The sequence below is a fragment of the Zeugodacus cucurbitae genome, chromosome 6 (assembly GCF_028554725.1).
Source record: "Zeugodacus cucurbitae isolate PBARC_wt_2022May chromosome 6, idZeuCucr1.2, whole genome shotgun sequence".
Lineage (NCBI taxonomy): Eukaryota > Metazoa > Arthropoda > Insecta > Diptera > Tephritidae > Zeugodacus > Zeugodacus cucurbitae.
Window position 1 is genome coordinate 55,598,432 of NC_071671.1, and position 22,095 is coordinate 55,620,526.

The window sequence follows — 22,095 nt, forward strand, 5'->3', positions numbered from 1 at the left end:
TGTGTGTCTTTTGGTGGATTCGAGAATTCTAGTCACAATTCGATTCATTTTAAATGGTGCATTTAATTAATTTTAAATTTATATATTTTTATAAAACATACCAAAAATAGGTGGCGCCATTATTACTGTAAAATTGATTTGGAAAATTTGTTTGGGAAATGTTTTATTATGTTTTATTATATTCACTACTGTCGGTGTACCAAATCTTCAATCCAATTATATATTAATTCCAATAATTTTATTATGAGTGTTTCAGTTGATACTTTATATAATATCCTAATAGCTTGAAATATCATGTGAGACAACGTCTATCGGGTATACTTGTATTTTTATAAAACTTTTAATTCGATGAATAGAAAAATGTATACTCTATGTTCCAATATTGTCAAAATTGTATCAAATGTGATTCATATTATAGATATATGTATAATTAAGCAGCTATTTTGGTGAACCATTCTCTTTTTTTAAGCTTACAACTCACTACACTTAAGTTTCTTGGGCTTTTAGCAAATCACATGACTTGAAAATATCAAAAAATAATAATTTTGCACGCTTAACCACAGGTCATCATGCATTTGTCTCTCCGTATAGGCATATAATATGTAGTTACTAACACAGTGCTCTGCAATAATATGCGGATTATTTATACTTTTTCTTGTTTTTGTTGCTTGTAACTAGCACTTGTGTGCACAGCAGGTGTTGAAACTTACAGGCTCAACGGCAACATTTACAAAATCAGCGCTGCCTACGAGATGGGCTTTGAAATCTAAGCTGCTACTGTTGTTGTTGTTGCCAATCGTATTAACGATGAAGTTGTTTGCGATGATTATGTGTGTTTGTAGCTAAAGTTGTGCCAGTTGAACAACATCAAACTAAGTTTTCGATCAGAGCGCGCAAGTCCAGTGCTATTGTTATTGCTATACGCTGCGTGTGCGCGCGTTTGACATGTTGTTTGTTGTTGTTAAGTTTTGCACATGCGCATTCACCGCTCACATTACAGCTTACAATTTCAATGTCATTACTTTTTGCGAAAATCACCACATCACCACTCATCCCTCCCTCGAGTCATGCCGTTTTATTTTTTATTTTTTAATTTCTATCAACTTTATTTTTGTTGCCAGCGGCCAATCAACTGCTCAATTTTATTTATTGTTATTATTTTTACTTAACTGTTAATGGACTTTTTCGTATCGCTGTGATATGTGTGTTGAATGAAAATGCGAAACTCTTTTATAACTATCGTTCGAAATGAAATATTAATTGGACAAATGTGATTTTGCTGGCGGACTACTGTTTAAGCCCCCTATTGACTATTTTTAGATGCTTGCAGGTACATTGGCTTTAATTGACATTTTTTCGCACTTCTGCCACACCATTTTTGTTTGACTTCTTTCATTTTTTTAGTTTTCTCTTGGAGTTTTTAATAAAGCTATATTTTCGGTTTGACTGTTTTAACAATTAATTTTATAAAATATTTTAGACAAATTAAATATTTATTAGTTACTGTAATCAAATAAAGAAAATAAAATAAATATTGTCAGTTTGTTTATTATTATTATATTTTCAATTTAATTCAAGTCCAAGACATTATTTTATTATAAAGTACTTTATATATCTTTTCTTTGTAGTGACCACGAATTACGGCGATTTTCATCAAAAATAAAGTTTAAACTAATGGTAAGTGAATTTTAATTATTACTACTGAATAATTATTTAAAAATATTTATTACGAAACTACCGAGGAATGTCTAACTTCTGAGGAGAGTTAACCAAACTACGGATACTCTCAGAATTGAAAAAATTAAAGGCTTGTGAAAGATTTTGCGGGGTCTGAATATGAATCATATCTTATTAGGTGAAATAATATACCGATTGTCCTTATATTTATTAGGTACCTTACTAGACTATTATATGGGGCATATCCCACACTAAGTTAAATTAATACATGAAATAACCATGTTTACAAATGTCAGTATTATTATATATTATTGGTGCTGGGTAAAGGTATCATCGACTCTCGCTCATTTTTGATACCGAATCACTTTATCTTAAGCGAAATTTCATTTTGTGTTCAGAACATACTGAGATTACCCTCAAATTAAGCTTTATATAAGTTATAAAGTCAATCAAAGTGATAGTTCCAGAAAGGGTTGAGGGAACGCATTGTGTGCCATTATTGTTTAGTTTTTCTATATAAAGTTAATCTAGTATTGTCGTTAGAGGATAGTTTAGACCTATTTAGACACGTTTAGATCAGAACTAAGCTGTTTCAGATTGGAAAAATTTTTTTAATCTATATTTATTTTAATCCATTTTGTTCCAATAAACTAATCATAGATATTTGACCTGGTATTGGAAGTAGGTGCAGTAGTAGTCTCATTTTCTCAATTTTTAGACAGACATTTAATGATTTTGTGTGAATGTTATTAACCATCTCATGCCCGAATTAAAATGGGCGGAGCTAACATTTTTTTTAGGACATATATATATTAGTCTAAACTCAAATATGAAGTGATAAAAATTTCAAAGTCCTATGTATCCTGCTTCATTAGTTACAGGATGTTGCTTATAGGCACAAATTAGATTATTATAAATAAACTAAACACTTTTCTGGTCAAAAATATTTAAATAACGAGAGTTAGAAGCCGGTAAGTACAATGTTGCCTATAGGCATAACATAACATTTGACAACCGACTTTGAAAACACGGTTCTGAGAAAAAGGCGTTTAAAGTTTTGAGTAACAATAATACCTGACTTGGAGCGCACACCTTCCAAAGACTGTATCTCCGAAACTATTATTCGAATCGACTTGAAAATTTAGGATAGTATTCTTGAGATGTTGTAGAAATTAATAAGCCAAAAATTACATTTTTTAATCCAAGAAACCCATGTAACCCTTTAAGTAGTTTCGGACATAACCTCTATATGAAAATTAGTCGAGTTAATTACCCGTTTTCACCAACTACGTGTTGATGAAGACGCATAGCTCTATTAGTTTTTGAGATACACTAAGACCATAATGGATCCCGTCTCGAATATGTTGTTAAGTCATTATCTCAGCATTAATTCATTCAGAGAAATATTCAGAAACTCTTTGTACAAACACCTTTTGGCAACAAACTATTCCACCCTAACCCAAATACCACTGCGTATACGCATCATTTTTGCTTGGAATTAAATGCTGTTAGTTCCGTGACAATTTTCCTATAATTGTTCTTATATGTGCATGTCATCAAAACCACAAAGACCTAGGACTATATTGAGTCGCTTGTGACATACTTTCATATCACAACAAACTATTAAATAGCGCGGCGTAGTAAATATGAAGCGTGTACATGTTTCTGCCAGCGATAAAAGCGAGACAACAACGAAAATCATTCACATGCTCATACGTATATTTGTTTTATCAATAAATTTACAAATGTTGATAGTAGCAAAGAGTTGTTGATGATGATGATGATGTAGCAAAGCAAAAAAAATAATAATAATTAAATGTATAGTAGGAACATGCCGGTCTTTGACAAAAGCAAGGTTGACAGAAAGTGATATGAACTTGAATTAATCTTGATTGTATGTGCGTATATGGAGATTCTACATATTAAGGGATGTTTCGGTTAGGTCCCTTTGGCTTTTTGTAATAAAATGAGAAAGACAATCAAAATCGTGAAAAGAATCAAGAAATTGTTCAAGCAACTTAGCTATATGCAATATACATATATACACATATTTCAGCTGGAGTCAATGTACAATGAACCACGAATAGTCTACCTTTTTAACAGAAATAACAGAAAGTAACTTTATATAACATTTCTTGTCTATTTTTTTTATTTATCGCAAATCAATGATTGCGTCATCGATAATTGACTATATTATTTATATCGAAAATAATTTATCACAAAATGGATTATAAAGTCACTAAAAAGGACAGAAAGAAAGAAATAAGCAACACAAATTGCAACTTGTTGCTGTTTTACGTTGTCGTAGTTGCTTCCAATTGCCTAAAGTACTCATCAACCAATTCAAGACAAGCCACTAAAATCAAAAACAAAAAATAAAACTATAATGACAACAGCACGTGACTAACTTGCCTCACTGCCTGGCTTATACAATCTCCACACTTTTCTAGTATATTTATACTTGTATATACTTTTTTATAGCTCTATAGTAAGCCATCATGTCACTAGCTGTCGTCACACAGCTGACTGCAATGACATACGTACAATAAAAGAAAGCAAAATGGGTAAAAGATGCATTGCCAGTTATTGGTTTGGCAAAGGGAAACGTCAATCGAAATAGCAAATTATACACGATAACATACATACATATATACAAATGTGTTGAGTATACATTTTATTTCATTTCACTTTATGCAGATAAAGTATTTTCCGTCACAAAAATAACAGCAACAGTTGCCGTTATTGTAAATATTATGGCCAAGTTGAAAGTAAAATGCCAATAAATGCAGTTTGTCATTGTATACGCAAAGTAACATTAATCGAAGCAATGAAGTCGGTAGCAATAACGGTAATAGATACCGTAATAAAAGAGATGGCGCCCAAGTTGGCTGTTATTTGCTAACAGTCACTGTTAAATGTCAATGTTAAAAGAAACGCAGCAACTTCAAGTTGGATGCCGTGGTTGTTAAACGTTTTGTGGTTTGTTTTGTTTGTAAAAAAATAATTTTCTAGTCAATAAAAATCTAAGATATTTCCCTATCAAAAGATATCAACTACCTCAACAGTAAAATTTTTATGAAATTCCAGATAAAAAATTAATTTTTAAATTTTTACATTTCGGGACAAAACCCTTAAGATTTTCTTTAGTTTGGTGCACTAGCCATTTTGCCAGATTAAAGCAGTTGCTGTTATATGTAACGGTACCAAAAAAAATATATTATACTTCTTCTGCCTCCATCTTCCTCCTCCCTGGATATCATGATCAACTATGTAGAGCCTTGGCATGGCGAAGCTTTTGGAAGATAAGAAAGTCGATACCCACAATTTTCCCACTTTTTTCATCTTTATACGAGTTCTCAAAATAGCTCTGTAGTCGTTGAGAGAAAAACTTTTTTGTCATAGATTGCTAATTGATCTTGTTTTTACTTTAAAAGTAAGGCAATCTTCACGATTAAAATTTCAAAAATTAACAATCTGTAGCAGAATGATTAGATCTATGACTCTACATAGAAAAACAAGAAGAAAATCTATTTGCAATCAACACATCAAAGCTTTAACAGTATTTTCGATCGAAACTTCGAAAATTCGAAGATACGCTACACGGCCGAAAAATGGGAAAATTTAATTAGAAATTGGAAGTATTTAACTGGAGTTATTCAGAAAAATATTAACAGATAAAACTTGAAGATTCAACAGATCACAGAACAGATTCCAAAATCTCAATATTCACTGTTTAATCTTCCAAAATTTCTCAGTCTTAACTTCCAATTTTCTTGAACATTTAATAGTTAATTTTCACATTTCAAACAATTTCTCTTATATTCTTGCAAGTAACTGCAAAATAGCCCACTGTTAGTTGGTCTCTTCAGTTACCAACATCAACAGTGTAATAGACACAGCGCAGTCAGCGTCGACGTCGATTTGAAGCTACGCATTGCGCCAGCTGTTATGTTAGACCACTAACTAACTAACTAACTGTTTCTGCTGCTTCGCTAACGCCGACCGCTGTAAACATCACTGCTCGCTGGCCGTAAGTTGGCCGATTGCCAACCAGCTGACTTGAGTGCTTGCTGATTGTAGACCAAACTACCAACGTCTAACAAAACCGGCTTGATTGACTGCGACTGAAGCTGACACTAACGCTAACGTCTGATGCCGGTCGCTTGACTGTTAGACTTTAACGGTGTGCTGTTGGTGCCTCTGCTGCTGCTGTTACCTGTCTGCTGCTGTTGCTGTTGGTGCGCGCCGTTTTTACGCTTCCAACCACTATATCAGCTGAAATCAACTGCAGACTGTGTTTATTTACGCTCGAACACCGAACGTGGTAGCAACGCGAAAAACGAAAGCAACAACAAAATCACAATAAAATATTCAATTGAAATACAATTTCTTGCGATAAAAGTACAAAAAGATATAATAAAATAAAGACTCTCGTGAAATACAAATTGTTAAGTGTAGAAATTACGCGTAACTCAATTGAAAGTGCTCGCAAACGACAAGTGATCGAACTACTACTTGGCATAGATAAGCCAAATTTGAGTTTGAAAGTAAAAACGGACAACAACAACTACATATGGTTATCAGCAGCATAGAAGGTTGTTAAAGAAAAGAAAAATTGTTTTTTGTTTCGAAAGCTGAATTAACGGTTTTTTTATTTAAAAAAATATTTTCGATATCGAAAAAATTCGAAGTCGAAAAAAACATTTCGAAATCGAAAAAAAATATTTCGAAATCGAAAAAATTAAAAAAAAATAATTAAAAAAAATAAAATTTATAAAAATACAAAACTGTAAAAAACTTTCTTTGTGCTTTTAGTGTATTTTTTTTTTATTTTGCAAATTTTGTGTGTTGGTGGATATTGCGCGCCTAAATTTTTATTTTACTCTTACAAAAACACCTACAAACAATTGTAGCGTAACACTTTGTACCACAACTTTCATTTTCTACTTAAGCATCTTATATTTGCAATCTTCTTGCTTTTTTTGTTGTTTTCCAGTGACAAATTCATTAAGAGTTAGTTGCTGGCGCACCGAATGGCCAATAAGTGTACGCCAACAACAATTATTCAAGTGAAATTGCAACAAACAATTTTGCTACTTTATTTCATTTCATTTTTCTTTTGTTGTTGTCTTCTAGCAACTTTTAACTTGGCTTTTAACAGCGCCCACTTGCACTCGCACGCGCCTGCACATCCACCAACACACACATGCAAACACACGCTATTACATTTGTGCGCGTTGAAGCGTTGATTTAATTGTGACTTTCATTTCATTGATTGCCAACGCCGACACTTTTGCAAAGGCATTTCTTATAGCAACAACAAAGCGAATTTTCGCATAGAAAAACACACTCAAACACACACACACGCACCCATTCAACCCACATACGTTCGTAGATTTGTTATTTATTTTTGCAACACTTTAATTGCAGCCAAGTGCCATTGTGATTTTTACTAAACAGCACCAAATTAAAAAAGAAGAAAAAAAGAAAACGAGAAAACACTTTTTTTTCGCCAAACACTATTCGCCTGGTTGCGAAAGCAAAACTTTTTTTGTCTTCCAAAACAAAATCTCAATTCGCAAAAGCACCACTTAAAAGCATAATAATAAACGCAGCAATGGAGGAGAAACGCGGTAAGTGTATTGATTTGATTGAAGAAAAAAAAAAACATTTTTAACAAAATATTGTTAAATGGCTATTGGGAAACACCTTACAGCAGGTCTCTCGAAAACAGTTGTTCAATATTTACTCAATGGCAATTAGATTTATGTCTTCGAAAAATATGAATTGTGTGAGTGGAAATTGAAAACAGTTGACGATTTCAGTTTCAGCTTTTCCTAACAATCGTTAAGTGTTGATAGTTATTAAATAACAATAAAAATTATTCGAAAGCACCTACTTATTATTTACAAAACTTATTTAAACTTTCTTCAATTTAATTTAACTTTTGTAAGGAAACAAAGCATAATATATTTTAAGGAGCTTTTCTATTGAAGACTCTTCAAATCAAATTTTTGGTTTACATTCGTTGAGGTACACGTTATACACAATTTGTAGACCCGGGGTCCTTAATCTAATTTACTACAGTGTTTAAGTTTTCTAGAACAATTCTTCAATTGAAATTGTATGGTCACCGATTAACACTATCAGTTCCTTAGTTGATGTTAAAATGGATTTTCATAGGTTTTTGAGGCTGTCATATAACAGAATTTTGTTAGTACAGCTTAGTACCCTTATTCTGTAGAATTTAAGGAGTTAGTATTCCTAAGACGAAAAAATTAGAATTTTCAATAATTCTTTTTGCTATTAAATAAAGTTATTTAATAAAAGTAATAATATGGCATTATTACACCATATCTTGACTTGCTTTTACGAAAATTTTGAAAAAAACATTATCATTTCCGAAGTTATAGCTATGTATGTATATAGTTAGCCCAGTTCAAAAAAAGACCTTGTGGTGACAAACATAAGTCCTTGTAGATTCAACTAAACTTAATTGGATATGAAAAATTAGTTTTATAAATATATAAACCTGAGCCTGATCGAAGGGTGTTTGCCTTTTTTTTTTAAATTAGCAAAATTTACGGCCTCCGGAATTTTTTTCCAGATTTTTGGGAAAAAATCAACAGTTATATGATCTGAAAAAATCGAAATTTGAGAAGAAAAAAGCAAAAAAGCTTCGAAAAGTCAGGAGTTTTATATATTCTAAAAACTGTATAAAATTCTTTAAAATCTACATAGCGGTTTTCGAGTTACAGTTATCACCAGTTAAAAAAAAAAATAGTTTGAGAAAAACGCATTTAAAGTTTCACACTAGCGTTTTGGAGCTCTTTGTTATTTGTCGAAAAACTCGAAGGGTTATTATCGGATCAACTTCAAATTTTCAGAAAATATTTTTAAGATATTACGCTTAACGAAGATGCAAAAAAAAAAAATTTTTTTTAATTCCTGACTACCCTTAACCCCTTAAGCGAGCTCTAGATTCTAGAATTTGTTATTATTTATAAATTAAATTGTCGTTTCTTGTTTGATTTTTTTTCTTATTTAATTTCTTTATTGTTCTTTAGTATTTAAAAAAAGTTTAAATTTCTGGTCTTTTAAGTAAATTTTTCAGTTCAGGTTCAGGTGGTCAAGTATACAATAAAAAAAATCAAAGATCGAAATTACTGATTATGAGCCTAAGGATATTAAATACAAGTAAAAGACATACCATTTGTCTCACTCTTAAAAATATGTATTGCTTTATTGTTATTAATTAATAAAAAAATCTAAAAACAGCACATAATTGAATTAGATCGTGCTCAAAAGCTATCAACCATTTAATTTTAATAATCAAATAACAATAAATCAATGAAATTTTTGTATCTAATTTAAATTTAAATAAACAGACATCGTGTTCAAAGCTTGCCATTTCATTTCATTACTAAAAAATAATTCCAGCCCACTTGCCTTCTTTGTTTACTTTGCTATTTAAAACAATTGCTTTTGACTTATTTACTTTAAGCTCAAAAAGATAGAACAATTTAAAACAATAATAATTGTATAAGAATTTATACAAGAATTTTTTCTGCTTTCAATAATCCACTTCCATTATTTGAATCATTAATCATTATTACCATTTATTTTTAAGATATCAAAGCTTGCACTAGTTTACATATAGGGTGTCTTTTTAGAGATATTTAACTTTGATTTCAAGCAAAAGATGGAAAAATTAATGAAATGGTCAACAAATATTCTCGAGTTGACGTTTTCAGAGTTGTAAGGCTTGTTGTAAAACCCAGCTGGATAATTACTTGAGGACATAATTAATCATAAATCGGTGAAATGTTCTATATTAATGGTAAAGTTAAGGTAATACAAAATGCCTTTGGTATATAAACCACTTAGAAAACTTTTTCCGCTTTCCCGTGAGCCTGGATAGTCTCTGCATGATTTTTGGTACCCCAAATACACCGCTTTTACTATTTTCGGACCCGTCATGTCAGATATATTACTCATTACTCATGCGGCAAATTAGCACATAATGAGAGTTTTAGAAACAAATTTACGAAATTTTGAACTGTTGGTCTTGTTTTTTTTAGTAGTTCTCTATGTATGTATATCGAAAGTTAATGTCAGACATTTATATTTATTTTGATAGCTGATTTGAGAGACCTTTTTGAAATACCACTAAATTCACCCTTTATTTATATGCTTTGTACTACAAAGTAAGCTTTTGAAGGCATGATACCATCAATCTTATTTAAAATATTAAAAACATTTCAAATAAAAAAAACAATTTTACAATGACAAATACTAGTTAATACAATTTAGAGAATATTGCCAACAATCAAAGTGGCGAAAAGCGGGCGTGATACATTCTGAACTCAATATTCAGAATCAATACGCGTGGGTTGCAGTTAGACAGTTTTTATTGTTTATTAATGAATAAAAAATTTTGTTTTAAATTTTACTAAAGAATTGAATATGATATTATTGCTTTTTAGAAAAAAAACATATTAAATATATTTTTGACATAACCTTATTTGATGATTTTACTATGAGTGAAGGAGTATATATCTCTCAAAAGATATATTCATTTTGTATTTTCAACACTTTATTTCTCGCCTTCATTTCAAGTTATCAAAGAGAATGTGGGTTAAATATTATAGTAAGACCTCATATATATATTTAAATATACCTACATTTGTATGTTTGTACTCACAATTTGATCCATTTAAATATACTAAATATATTAAATGTTTTTTTTTTCTAATTTATTTTTCTAATTTTTTTTTAGTGTGAATAATATAATATATTATCAAGTAAACAAAATATAAATTATTCTTATTTTTTATATTATTTTTCTTTTTATTATTTGACTAACCTGAAATGCATACAAAAACATCGTCTCTTACACTGTTTTCATTTTATAAGGCATGGAATAAATTTTTAGCACGCAAAAACAAACAGTTCATTATTTACCTGCACTGTTTTCATAATGATATATATTCTGTGATAAATACTATAGTATTTTTGTATTTGTATACAGGCGTGTAAACAAAGAATGTTTAATAAATATGCAGTCGTTTGATGTCATCGTAAAATTTTGAGATCACAAGAACAGTTAACGTCTGAATTCACAATTTAACTTCTTAACCCCTTTTCACGCTTGTATTTATGGCAGACAAATAAGAATTTTTATTGCAAAAAACCAGAAAAAAATGTAAAAAGTATAAAGTACAGATATAATGAATATCAGGGGCGTAAGCTGTGATTTAATTAAAGGATTGAGCGGGAAGAGTATCAAAATTAAAGAGTGAAGCAAAGTTTTTGAGAGATGTAGAAGCTGTTTTCAATATATTTTTTGTTATATAAATATTAAGCTCAGACTTTTTTATTGTTTTAAGTGTTGTTTCATTGTTTAATGAGAGACTACTGAAATTTTTTAAGAAAAATATTAAAGACTTTGTTTTGGGACATCATCTCCAGCGAGCTCTGAGCTTTGACAATATAAGTCCTAGTGGTTTTATCAGAAGTGAAAATTAACAAGTTAGGAAAGTCCAAGTTCGGGTGTAACCGAACATTTTATACTCTCGCAAGTTATTTAGAGATTTACCTATATTTTCGGTGAAAAATAGATTTGATATCAAGGGCCTTGAAAAGTCATGGTTCGATTTTGACATTATTTTTTTATTTCGATATCTTTATCGGTTCCTTATGTACACATTATAAAGTGAACGAATCAGAAGGATTCAAAATTGAGTTATATGGAAAGTAGGCGTAGTTGTGAACCAATATCGCCCATATTCCGCCAGTGTCATCAAGGTGTCAAGAACGTGATATATACCGAATTTCATTGAAATAGTAGTTCCTGAGATATGGTTTTTGACCCATAAGTGGGCGATGCCACGCCCATTTTCCATTTTCTAAAAAAATCTGAGTGCAGTTTCCATCTGCCATTTCTTATGTGAAATTTAGTGTTTCTGGCGTTTTTCGTTATTGAGTTAACCTACTTTTAGTAGTTTTCAACATAACCTTTGTATGGGAGGTGGGCGTGGTTACAATCCGATTTCCTCCATTTTTAGACTGTGTAAGGTAGTACCTAAAATAAACGACTCTAGAAGGTTTCCTTGATATACCTTTAGGAGTTTGCAAGATATGTACAAAAAACTTAGTAGGGGGGCCCCGCCCACTTCCCCAAAAAAATTACATCCACATATGCCCCTTCCTAGTGCGATCCTTCATGCCAAATTTTACTTCCATAGCTTTATTTATAGCTTAGTTATAGCACTCTAAGTGTTTTCGGTTTTCGACATTTTGTGGGCGTGGCAGTGGTCCGATTACGCCCATTTTCGAACTTAACCTTCTTATGGCGCCAAGGAATACGTGTTCCAAGTTTCATTTAGATATCTCAATTTTTACTCAAGTTACAGCTTGCCCGGACGGACGGACAGACAGACATCCGGATTTGAACTTTTTTCGTCACCCTGATCATTTTGATATATATAACCCTATATCTAACTCGTTTAGTTTTAGGACTTACAACCAACCGTTATGTGGACAAAACTATAATACTCTCGTAGCAACTTTGTTGCGAGAGTATAAAAATATGTGTTTAGTTTAGACTTTAAACTAGAACTTGGATAAAGATTAAGAATTCGATTTTGTCAGAAGTTTTTACGAAAAAACGAAAAACAATGCTAAAAATTCACGGATTATTATTTTAAATAGTTTAAAAAGATCCTTCATTCAAAGACCTCTCTAAAATTTTAGCAAAATCGGTTAAAAAGTTCGCGAGAAATCTTGATATCCGATTTTGAAAACATAATTTTCAGAAAAATTAATAAAGCTACTCTGAAACGCGCAACTTTTTCAGACTGTATCTCCAAAACTATTACTCCGATCAACTTTTAAGACAACATTCGAAGGTCTTGAAGAATAAAAAATCTCGATCGCTGTGAAAACCCCTAAGCTTCTTAAATATAATATATGGATCAGGATCAAATAATTTTTGCTGTCAAAAGATCATCAAAAAAGTACAGTGCGAAACTGTCGTGATCTCTACGCCTCTGCTAAAACTTATACAATATTATTTTATATATAAAGCGCTTTGAAATAAAATCAGACGAATTTTCTGGATTATCGTTTGAAACACTAAAATCACTGCTGCAAATGTCGGTGTGTGAGCGTACTTTTGCGCAGCTATTTCTTTGACTTGAATGTAATTAAAAGTAGAAAAATATATTTATTTTCTTCACTCTACCCACAGCCATAGGTGTTGGAGAAATCCACAAATAAATAGCAATATTAAAAGAAAAAATAAATAAACTCACGATCATTAAATGTGAATGAATAAATCAAGAAAGTTACATTCACATTTTAAATCGCTGCAAAAATTTACTCTTCCATCTACGGCAAACTTCCTTCCAGTTATTTATGTGTTCACACACTGCATTTTTTTATTTATTTATTATTTTTTCAACTGACAGATATTTATATTTCTCGACACATGTGAATGGGTGTGTACGACCACTGCGCCGGGACTACTGACCGTTGAATGGTGAGTGTCATCAACTTTGTTTTGACTTCAACGCCGGTTTTAATTGAATGTTTTAATTTGTTGTAGTCACGTTTTACACGCTGCGTAGCGCGATTTTCGCCGGCTAATAACTTGTTTGTTTGATTTTAGTTAGATTACTTGTTTGTTTTGTGAAGTTAAAATTCGAAATTCAGCTTCAACCTGCTGAAGTTCAAGTTTGTGCGCATCTCTTATCGTGACTAATATACGCGCTTAGTTGACTGCTTAGTTGAGCAGATTAGTCGAACTTTTTTTTTTAATTTGTAGCCAGCTTTTATGACCACTGGCAGCAGATTAGCGTAATTTACCAACTAGCTCTGTAGAAATTATAGTAAATCATTATCGAGCTCGTCTGTGGCTATAAATGATTCGAGATAAAAAATCACGCACAGAAAATATGATGTGTATCTGTGTGTATTGGAGTGTAAAAATAGTATACCACTTGAAAATTAATCTGCGGAATGGTCAATTAACTTTTTTTATACGATAATGAGGTGATTTAACGCCTTTTGGGCAGCTATTTCAATTGAAACAGGAACGCCATAAAAACTGTTGTTGTAGATTTGTTAATTGACTGTACAGCGTTCAATGATTAGGAAAATAAAATTAAGCAAAGCGTCGTAAATATTTGATAAATTCTAACAACAATATATTTGTTTCGATAAAGTGTTGTTTGAGACATAGACGAGTTGATTACTAAATAGAACATAAAGCGTTTTTGTAGGTTGATATATGAGTGTCTGGACTTAGTACGATAGGTTCTAAGTTCTATGCTTGAATAACTTAACTATCCATGCATAATTTCAATCAAAAACCATTTCCGTTTCTAAAACTGTTTTTTATATGGGAGGGATTAAGAATTGTATATCTAGTAAGTGATTAATTTACATCTAATTGAAATACTCATCTTATTCAATCTACAAAAACAGTAAAATAGGTAATTTCAATCACAAATTTTAATATTTTCAGCCAGAATCACAATCACTCACTCTCTGATTAAATACTGTCGTACTACCCGATAATATAATTTCAAAATTCTTAAGAAGAATTTAGTCACAGCTAAAAAATATACCATCACGATCTTGATAGATATAAATCATATTATAATATTCAACATTTCAAGCTCTCTAATCGAAAAACTGGCTATTTATTACATACTATATAAATTACCTCAACAAAGTAAAAACCATCTTTCTTATGAAATATTAGAAACACTTGCCTTACATTAAAATTATCAGAAACATCTATAAAATTTACAGCTGTTTTAGCTACAATAACAATTGCTCTACATAGTAAATTCTTAAGTATTTCTTATCTATAGATTTGTTATTAAAATATTAATAACAGTGGCTAATAGCTCTTATCGCATAGCTAATTAAATAACAGATGTAGTAATAATAACGGACAGATACAGATGTACCTACATATCTCGCAATAAAAACAGACGTAAATCAATTAGATATTGATAAGTACATACCTTTGTTGTACATACGAATGAGTATATATTCATAGCGGACACTAGAAATGGAGCATTGCTGGAGGCAAAAAGGTGGTGGTGGTGGTAATTTAGTATCTTAATGTTTGCTAGAAGGCAATGTTATAGCGTTTTTAGACAGCCAAATTAATTGAACAATTAAAATTTTTATTGATAAACCTCTTTTTTTTGCCTCTTATACTGCCGACTACTCGATAACCGATCAGCTGTTATGCATTTTTGTTTTTGCTTTTCATAAAAAGTTGCTATGTTTCAACAGCTGGTTAATATTTTTTTTAACAGCGACATCTACCGTAGCTTTTTTTATCAAAAAATTTAACCAATCGCAGCCGAATAATGTATATCATGCGTCTTTGTCGCAGAGTTGCATTTGATTTTCAAGTCGATTAAAATTCAATTGAAAATAAATGTAGATTTTATTTTGTATAGTAAATCGATCTTAATAAGCGTTTTAATCGAACAGAGGCTGGTTAATTGATCAAGTAGCTCCTGTCTAAAAACGCTATTACAATCTACATATGCCCATTTCTGACTCAAAAATAACTCATAAACTATAAGAAGTAATATAAGCTTTAAAAAAGCAAAATATAACTCATATCTGTACTGTGATCCTTGCATCCTTACTTTAGTGACTCAGTTCCTAGCCAAGCCGAATTAATCAATCTCGAGTTATATTATGCGATTATATTTAATTTATCCGTCGGATTTAATATTATATATTTAATAGCAATTTTAGCCACCTCCGAAGCTATGAATGAATACGAAAAAACGAATAATTTTCATTGACTATAAATGCAGACAGCTTCTATAAAGCAATAATTCTAACCATACTATTAAAGCATCTACCAACCATGAGTAATCAAGTGATAATCACTCAATTCACTCAGTTGTGACTATATAATAATAGCTTTTTAATTGTATGTAAATTTTTTAGTAATATGCTAATAACTGTGCTTTAATTTGTATAAACTTAACATGCAATTCAAATCTGACACACATCGTGTGAAGTATATATTGATTTTGATGCTTAATACTCGTAAAACATTGAGATAACGGAAATTCCCCGTTATTATTGCGGTATTTTAATAAGCACAAATTTAAATTGATTTTTTTTTTAATTCTCTACACATCAAAGGCAATCGCGTTTTGATAATTGGTAAACAATGTTTATAATAATTATTACTTTTTAATTTCCGGATTGTCTGCATTTGAAAAACGAATATTATATAAAATAAATTTCTGAATATACAAGGTAGGTAGGTTGTACACGTATGGCTAAAACGGAATTTGTGAAAAAAATTGTGAGGTAAATGGATAGTTTTAGGGAGGTGATGCCTAACCCGCCTTTTACTAAATTGTTACCAGCACTTTTGTCTGAATTCGTTTATTGATAACTCAACTGCGACTTAAAATACAATTTTCAGACAAAATCTATGTAACTTTAGAGTCAAATATTTTTGAGGGGATTTTTGATAGTTATTATAAATATAGTATTGACCAACAATTTAGTACAAATATTATATTTCTAATTCGATTTAGCTTATATCTGAATAGTCAATCACCTGGAAAAGGATATCGCAATTTAACATACCCGATAAATATGGCTGATTTCTAGGTATTTCAAACAATTGCCATATTCATTCGTCTTATAAATATTTTTTACGTAATAAAGGGTTTTTCAATAAGAGCCCTACACTAGTTATGTTTGAATACAACAAAAACGATTTGGGATATCAATGAAATTCTTTATTCCTGTGAGAGAACATTCGATGCCATTATGTATGGAACTGGAACTGGATTTCTTTTGCATGACCAACATGGGCAGGCTTGCAGAAGTCCAGACGTTGAACCCAATTTCGACGGTTTTCATGCATAAATCGGCCGATAATGCAATTTCACGTTCGATATTCGTACGAAGTTCGTCGTTGGCTTGTTGGCATAGACCATAGACTTGACGTAACCCCACAGGAAGTAGTCTAACAGCGTCAATTCGAAAGGCGAAGGTGGCCAATTGACTGGGCCATTTCGTTAGATAACATGTTCACCAAACTTGGTTTTCAATAAATCGATTTGAATATCATCCAATTCGGAACAAAAATATTTGGTTATCAATGAGCGGTAGCGCTTCCCATTCACAATAACGTGCCGGTCTTGATCATCATGGAAGAAGTACGACCCAATGACGGCGCCGACCCATAAACCGCACAAAACCGTAATTTTTTCGGGATGCAATGGAGTACGTGTGGATTGCTGCTTGACCAATAATGCCTATTTTGCTTATTGACGAAGCCATGTAGACAGAAACGAGCCTCATCGCTATGTAGGACGAAGAGCTCTTAAAGTTGAGGCCACTGTCTCCGAATTTCGGTGGTAATATTTATTAATTTCGGCTCGTTGTTGGATCGTATATCTTTCCATGATGAAATGCCAAACCTTACTGAAGAGAAATGTCAAAATAACGGGGAAAAATATGTGTCGTTTGCTGTCCCCCTTTCCTTTAACTTGGTTTGCTAATAACTGTCATTAAATTTGACTTAGTGATAACTGAGCATAATAAGGGACTGCAGCAATAGGCAAACATTCTAGATGGTTTTAGGTATTAGAAAAAGATGAAACCCTTGAAAATGTATAATGTCTTTTTTAAAAAGATTAGATAGATAGATAGTGACATAATTTAGGGACGACTGCGAAAAAGAAACCAAACCTTTCCTTTTCAAAGCTACTTTAATTTAAATTTATAACTTGCTCTATGGTTTTGTAGAATTATATTCTAGTTGGATTAATATTTCACCCTATAAAATCGACAATTAAATTAATGAATGAAAGCAAGTTTTATGAATGTAATTGTTTACATCATTTAATTTTCTATTTGGCACAGCGAAGTACCATGGATAATATCAGTAAATTTCAATTATTTACAGTTTATTAATTTGTTTATTGAAAATTATTCACATCATAACAATCGCAGTTAGTCATTGAGCATCAGGCAGCTGGGCACGCAAGTCAATGAAATTGGCAAGCATCAAAATGCCGCTGAATGAGCCCCCATTACGTTAACGCTAAAATGCGCAAGCTTAAAAAAATTAAAAAGTGGAAGATCATTGTATTCTGAGAGGTTGTTAGCCATTAAAACCAGAAAAGTGTCTATAAATTTTTCCATTTCCGCACCGGCCGCATTACTTAAGCAACATTAAATAATACTTGCTGTACTATTCCACTGGGAGATGACGGCTCATAAACAACTTTATTAAAAAATTGCGATTATAAAATTCTAAAGTACAATAGTTTTTCACCCAACTCTATTTTTTTGTTAGGCACGAGTGCGCGTGTGTGTGGCTTTATTAATTATTTTTAATTGCATAATAAACAAATTAGGGAATACCAAAGTGAAATGTGTTATGTGAGCATTAGAGTGGAAATATTTCTAACTACAGTAGTGTATATACATACATATCTACACTCTTATATATATGCATAAATTCTTTTTGTTGTCAACTTTCGCGTATTTCAAAGCCAGCCGCCATTTAGTAGACATTAATTAGAACTCTAAAAAAGCGTGAGAAAGCAATTTATTTGACAAATAATTAAATATAAATTGCAGATGAATGGAAAAATTTATCATTTGAAAAATATTGCTTAGCGATGACAGCATCATTACACTTATTTTAAGTGTTTTCATTTTTATTACAGACTCTTTGTAAAACGTAATTTATTCTGACTCAGAGAGCAGAAGGTGTCAATTAACTCAATTATGGCACCTGAATTTTAATGTTTCGAGACATTTTTTTCACTTACGTGAACTGTTTGTTGTTTTTATTGAGAGAATTACATATATTCATCCATTACGAAATTTCTGGGCAGTCTGGGTATAACTAATGATTTGATTTTTTATTAATACTTGTTATTGTATGGAACCTGTTTTTATAATAACTCTAATAATAAAGATCAAAAAGGTCTTAATTTTATATAATTAAAGTTTCAATATAAATTGCAGTAACCCTTTAGCAGCATATCGGTCAAGTCTCTACCGCGAGGTCGTAATGTGAACTATCAAAAATTCTTGCTTATGATTTTAGTGGTTTCTCAGTTTTAGTAGATTTTTCCATAGGCTGTTGGGTATATCGGTATGGATGAGTGCCTTAACGTAACAGGGGACCCCGATTACCGATTCTTACCGTGCTTGATAACTCTCTCTATATAATATAGATATTTGGATAATTGAAAATCCATGTCAACTTGCTTTTATGGTGCTACAGAAAATATTCATATAAATAGAAATATTTTTGAAATCTCAACTAATTAGCAAGTTAGGTTAGGTTGGCCTTTGTTCGATTAATGCGCTGTTTTAGATCGATTTACCATACAAAATAAAAATGTAATTTTTATACTCTCGCAACAAAAGTTGCTAAAGAGAGTATAATAGTTTTGTCCACATAACGGTTGTTTGTAAGTCCTAAAACTAAACGAGTTAGATATAAGGTTATATGTATATACCAAAGTGATCAGGGTGACGAGTAAAGTTCAAATCCGGATGTCTGTCTGTCCGTCCGTCAAAAGAGCTGCACTCAAAATGGTATACAAAATTTTTAATTTGCGTGGTTCCGCCCACTTATGGGTCAGAAACCATATCTCCAAAACTACTCGACCAATTTCAATGCAATTCGGTTTGTAATATTTCCCTTGCATCCCAATTATATGTTGTGAAAATAAGCCAAATCGGTTCACAACCATGCCTACGTTCCATATACAAGAACTTTGAAGACGATCTGAATCGTTAACTTTAAAATAACGGGTGATTTTTTTGAGGTTAGGATTTTCATGCATTAGTATTTGACAGATCACGTGGGATTTCAGACATGGTGTCAAAGAGAAAGATGCTCAGTATGCTTTGACATTTCATCATGAATAGACTTACTAACGAGCAACGCTTGCAAATCATTGAATTTTATTACCAAAATCAGTGTTCGGTTCGAAATGTGTTTCGCGCTTTACGTCCGATTTATGGTCTACATAATCGACCAAGTGAGCAAACAATTAATGCGATTGTGACCAAGTTTCGCACTCAGTTTACTTTATTGGACATTAAACCAACCACACGAATGCGTACAGTGCGTACAGAAGAGAATATTGCGTCTGTTTCTGAGAGTGTGGCTGAAGACCGTGAAATGTCGATTCGTCGCCGTTCGCAGCAATTGGGTTTGTGTTATTCGACCACATGGAAGATTTTACGCAAAGATCTTGGTGTAAAACCGTATAAAATACAGCTCGTGCAAGAACTGAAGCCGAACGATCTGCCACAACGTCGAATTTTCAGTGAATGGGCCCTAGAAAAGTTGGCAGAAAATCCGCTTTTTTATCGACAAATTTTGTTCAGCGATGAGGCTCATTTCTGGTTGAATGGCTACGTAAATAAGCAAAATTGCCGCATTTGGGGTGAAGAGCAACCAGAAGCCGTTCAAGAACTGCCCATGCATCCCGAAAAATGCACTGTTTGGTGTGGTTTGTACGCTGGTGGAATCATTGGACCGTATTTTTTCAAAGATGCTGTTGGACGCAACGTTACGGTGAATGGCGATCGCTATCGTTCGATGCTAACAAACTTTTTGTTGCCAAAAATGGAAGAACTGAACTTGGTTGACATGTGGTTTCAACAAGATGGCGCTACATGCCACACAGCTCGCGATTCTATGGCCATTTTGAGGGAAAACTTCGGAGAACAATTCATCTCAAGAAATGGACCCGTAAGTTGGCCACCAAGATCATGCGATTTAACGCCTTTAGACTATTTTTTGTGGGGCTACGTCAAGTCTAAAGTCTACAGAAATAAGCCAGCAACTATTCCAGCTTTGGAAGACAACATTTCCGAAGAAATTCGGGCTATTCCGGCCGAAATGCTCGAAAAAGTTGCCCAAAATTGGACTTTCCGAATGGACCACCTAAGACGCAGCCGCGGTCAACATTTAAATGAAATTATCTTCAAAAAGTAAATGTCATGAACCAATCTAACGTTTCAAATAAAGAACCGATGAATTTTATGCGTTTTTTTTTTTAAAAAAGTTATCAAGCTCTTAAAAAATCACCCTTTATATAAAGTTAGCACTAGTGAAGATATCGGAACAGAACTTTGCACAAATAATATAATACATTTACAGTGTGGCATCGCCCTTCAAAAAATCATCGAAATCGGACCATAAATTTTCAAGGCCCCATATATCGAAAATGAAGACCTCTGGGCTTCTATTTTTTTACCGAAAATATGGGTAAGGCTTTCAGGTATTTTGAAGAAATTCAGAGGGGATTTGTTTCTTCTAATAATATGTCTCCGTGCCAAAAATTAGTGAAATCGGGCCAGGTTCCCTAGTCCTCATATAAATAATATGAGGGGTTTTAAACTTTCAAGGACTTTATACCATATATCAGACGAATATGTGTGTTATATTAATAAAATTAAATAAATAACTTGCGAGAGTTTAAAATGTTTGGTTACACCCGAATTTAGCTCTTCCTTATTTGTTCTATATTAATTTTTAATCGAATTATAATTGAGTTAAAAATGCAATGCAAGTTGTTATTGAGAAAATAGCAATCAGCTCTTGAAACTTACCAACTTCTTAGGAAAAGCAAAAACAAAAATGTATAACAGTTGATCTATTCTCGAGTAGCCGGCAGTGCGAAGGACAAAAACTGGTTTCTCAATTAAAATTTTAATTGATCAATTGTGCGAAAAGGCTCTTAGTTAGGTTTCTGTGACGTATCAAAGTTAAAATTTTATTATGCAACTATTTCCGCTATTGACAGATAATTAATAATGAAGCTCCTTGGCGACGCTTAAACAGTTCCTTATTCATCTTCAATTATAATACATTTTAAATTTTAGGTGAATTATTTCACTTTATCTCAGATTTCAATTAAAAAATCTGAATTTTTCGGATTGATGTTGAACGCAGCTCAAATTTTTTGTAGTCCACTCCTTTTGCAATAACATAGACAATGCGGAACCACTTTCTCAATACTTCTAGAACGAATAAAGGATTTATTTATTGAAAATATAGTCTTCGCTTTATGATTATCACAGTTTTTGATTACTTTCATACATTTAATATGAAGGATGGGATGGTGGACATGGCGTATGAGTCACTTTCTGCATTAAAATGTGAACCAATATTAATATCAATATTTCTGACTTAATAATGAAGTTCGAATCATTATCTTATTTAATAATATTACAATACAAATATTCAATTTAATTTTTTTTTTAATTTTGTATGGAATAAAATTTTTTATTGATAAAAATCCATAATAAATTAAATAATAAACCAAATTAGAAATTCAAAAAACCACAGATGCGTCCTTCAAATTTATT

General features: G+C 31.9%; 1 protein-coding gene across 3 annotated transcripts in view; it reads left to right on the forward strand.

Annotated features, from left to right (window-relative positions):
- Positions 1 to 5,972: 5,972 nt before the first annotated feature.
- The window catches only part of LOC105218695 (aquaporin), a 70,268-nt gene continuing 54,145 nt past the window's right edge, over positions 5,973 to 22,095 (forward strand). The window contains exons 1-2 of one of the 3 annotated variants that reach the window (XM_054234523.1): positions 5,973 to 6,224; positions 7,108 to 7,310. In XM_054234523.1, the coding sequence (XP_054090498.1) occupies positions 7,295 to 7,310 (16 nt within the window). In that variant the 5' untranslated portion in view covers positions 5,973 to 6,224; positions 7,108 to 7,294. Of the gene's footprint in view, positions 6,273 to 7,107; positions 7,311 to 22,095 lie in introns of all 3 variants that reach the window. The other 2 variants (XM_054234522.1, XM_054234521.1) reach the window with 2 other exon arrangements.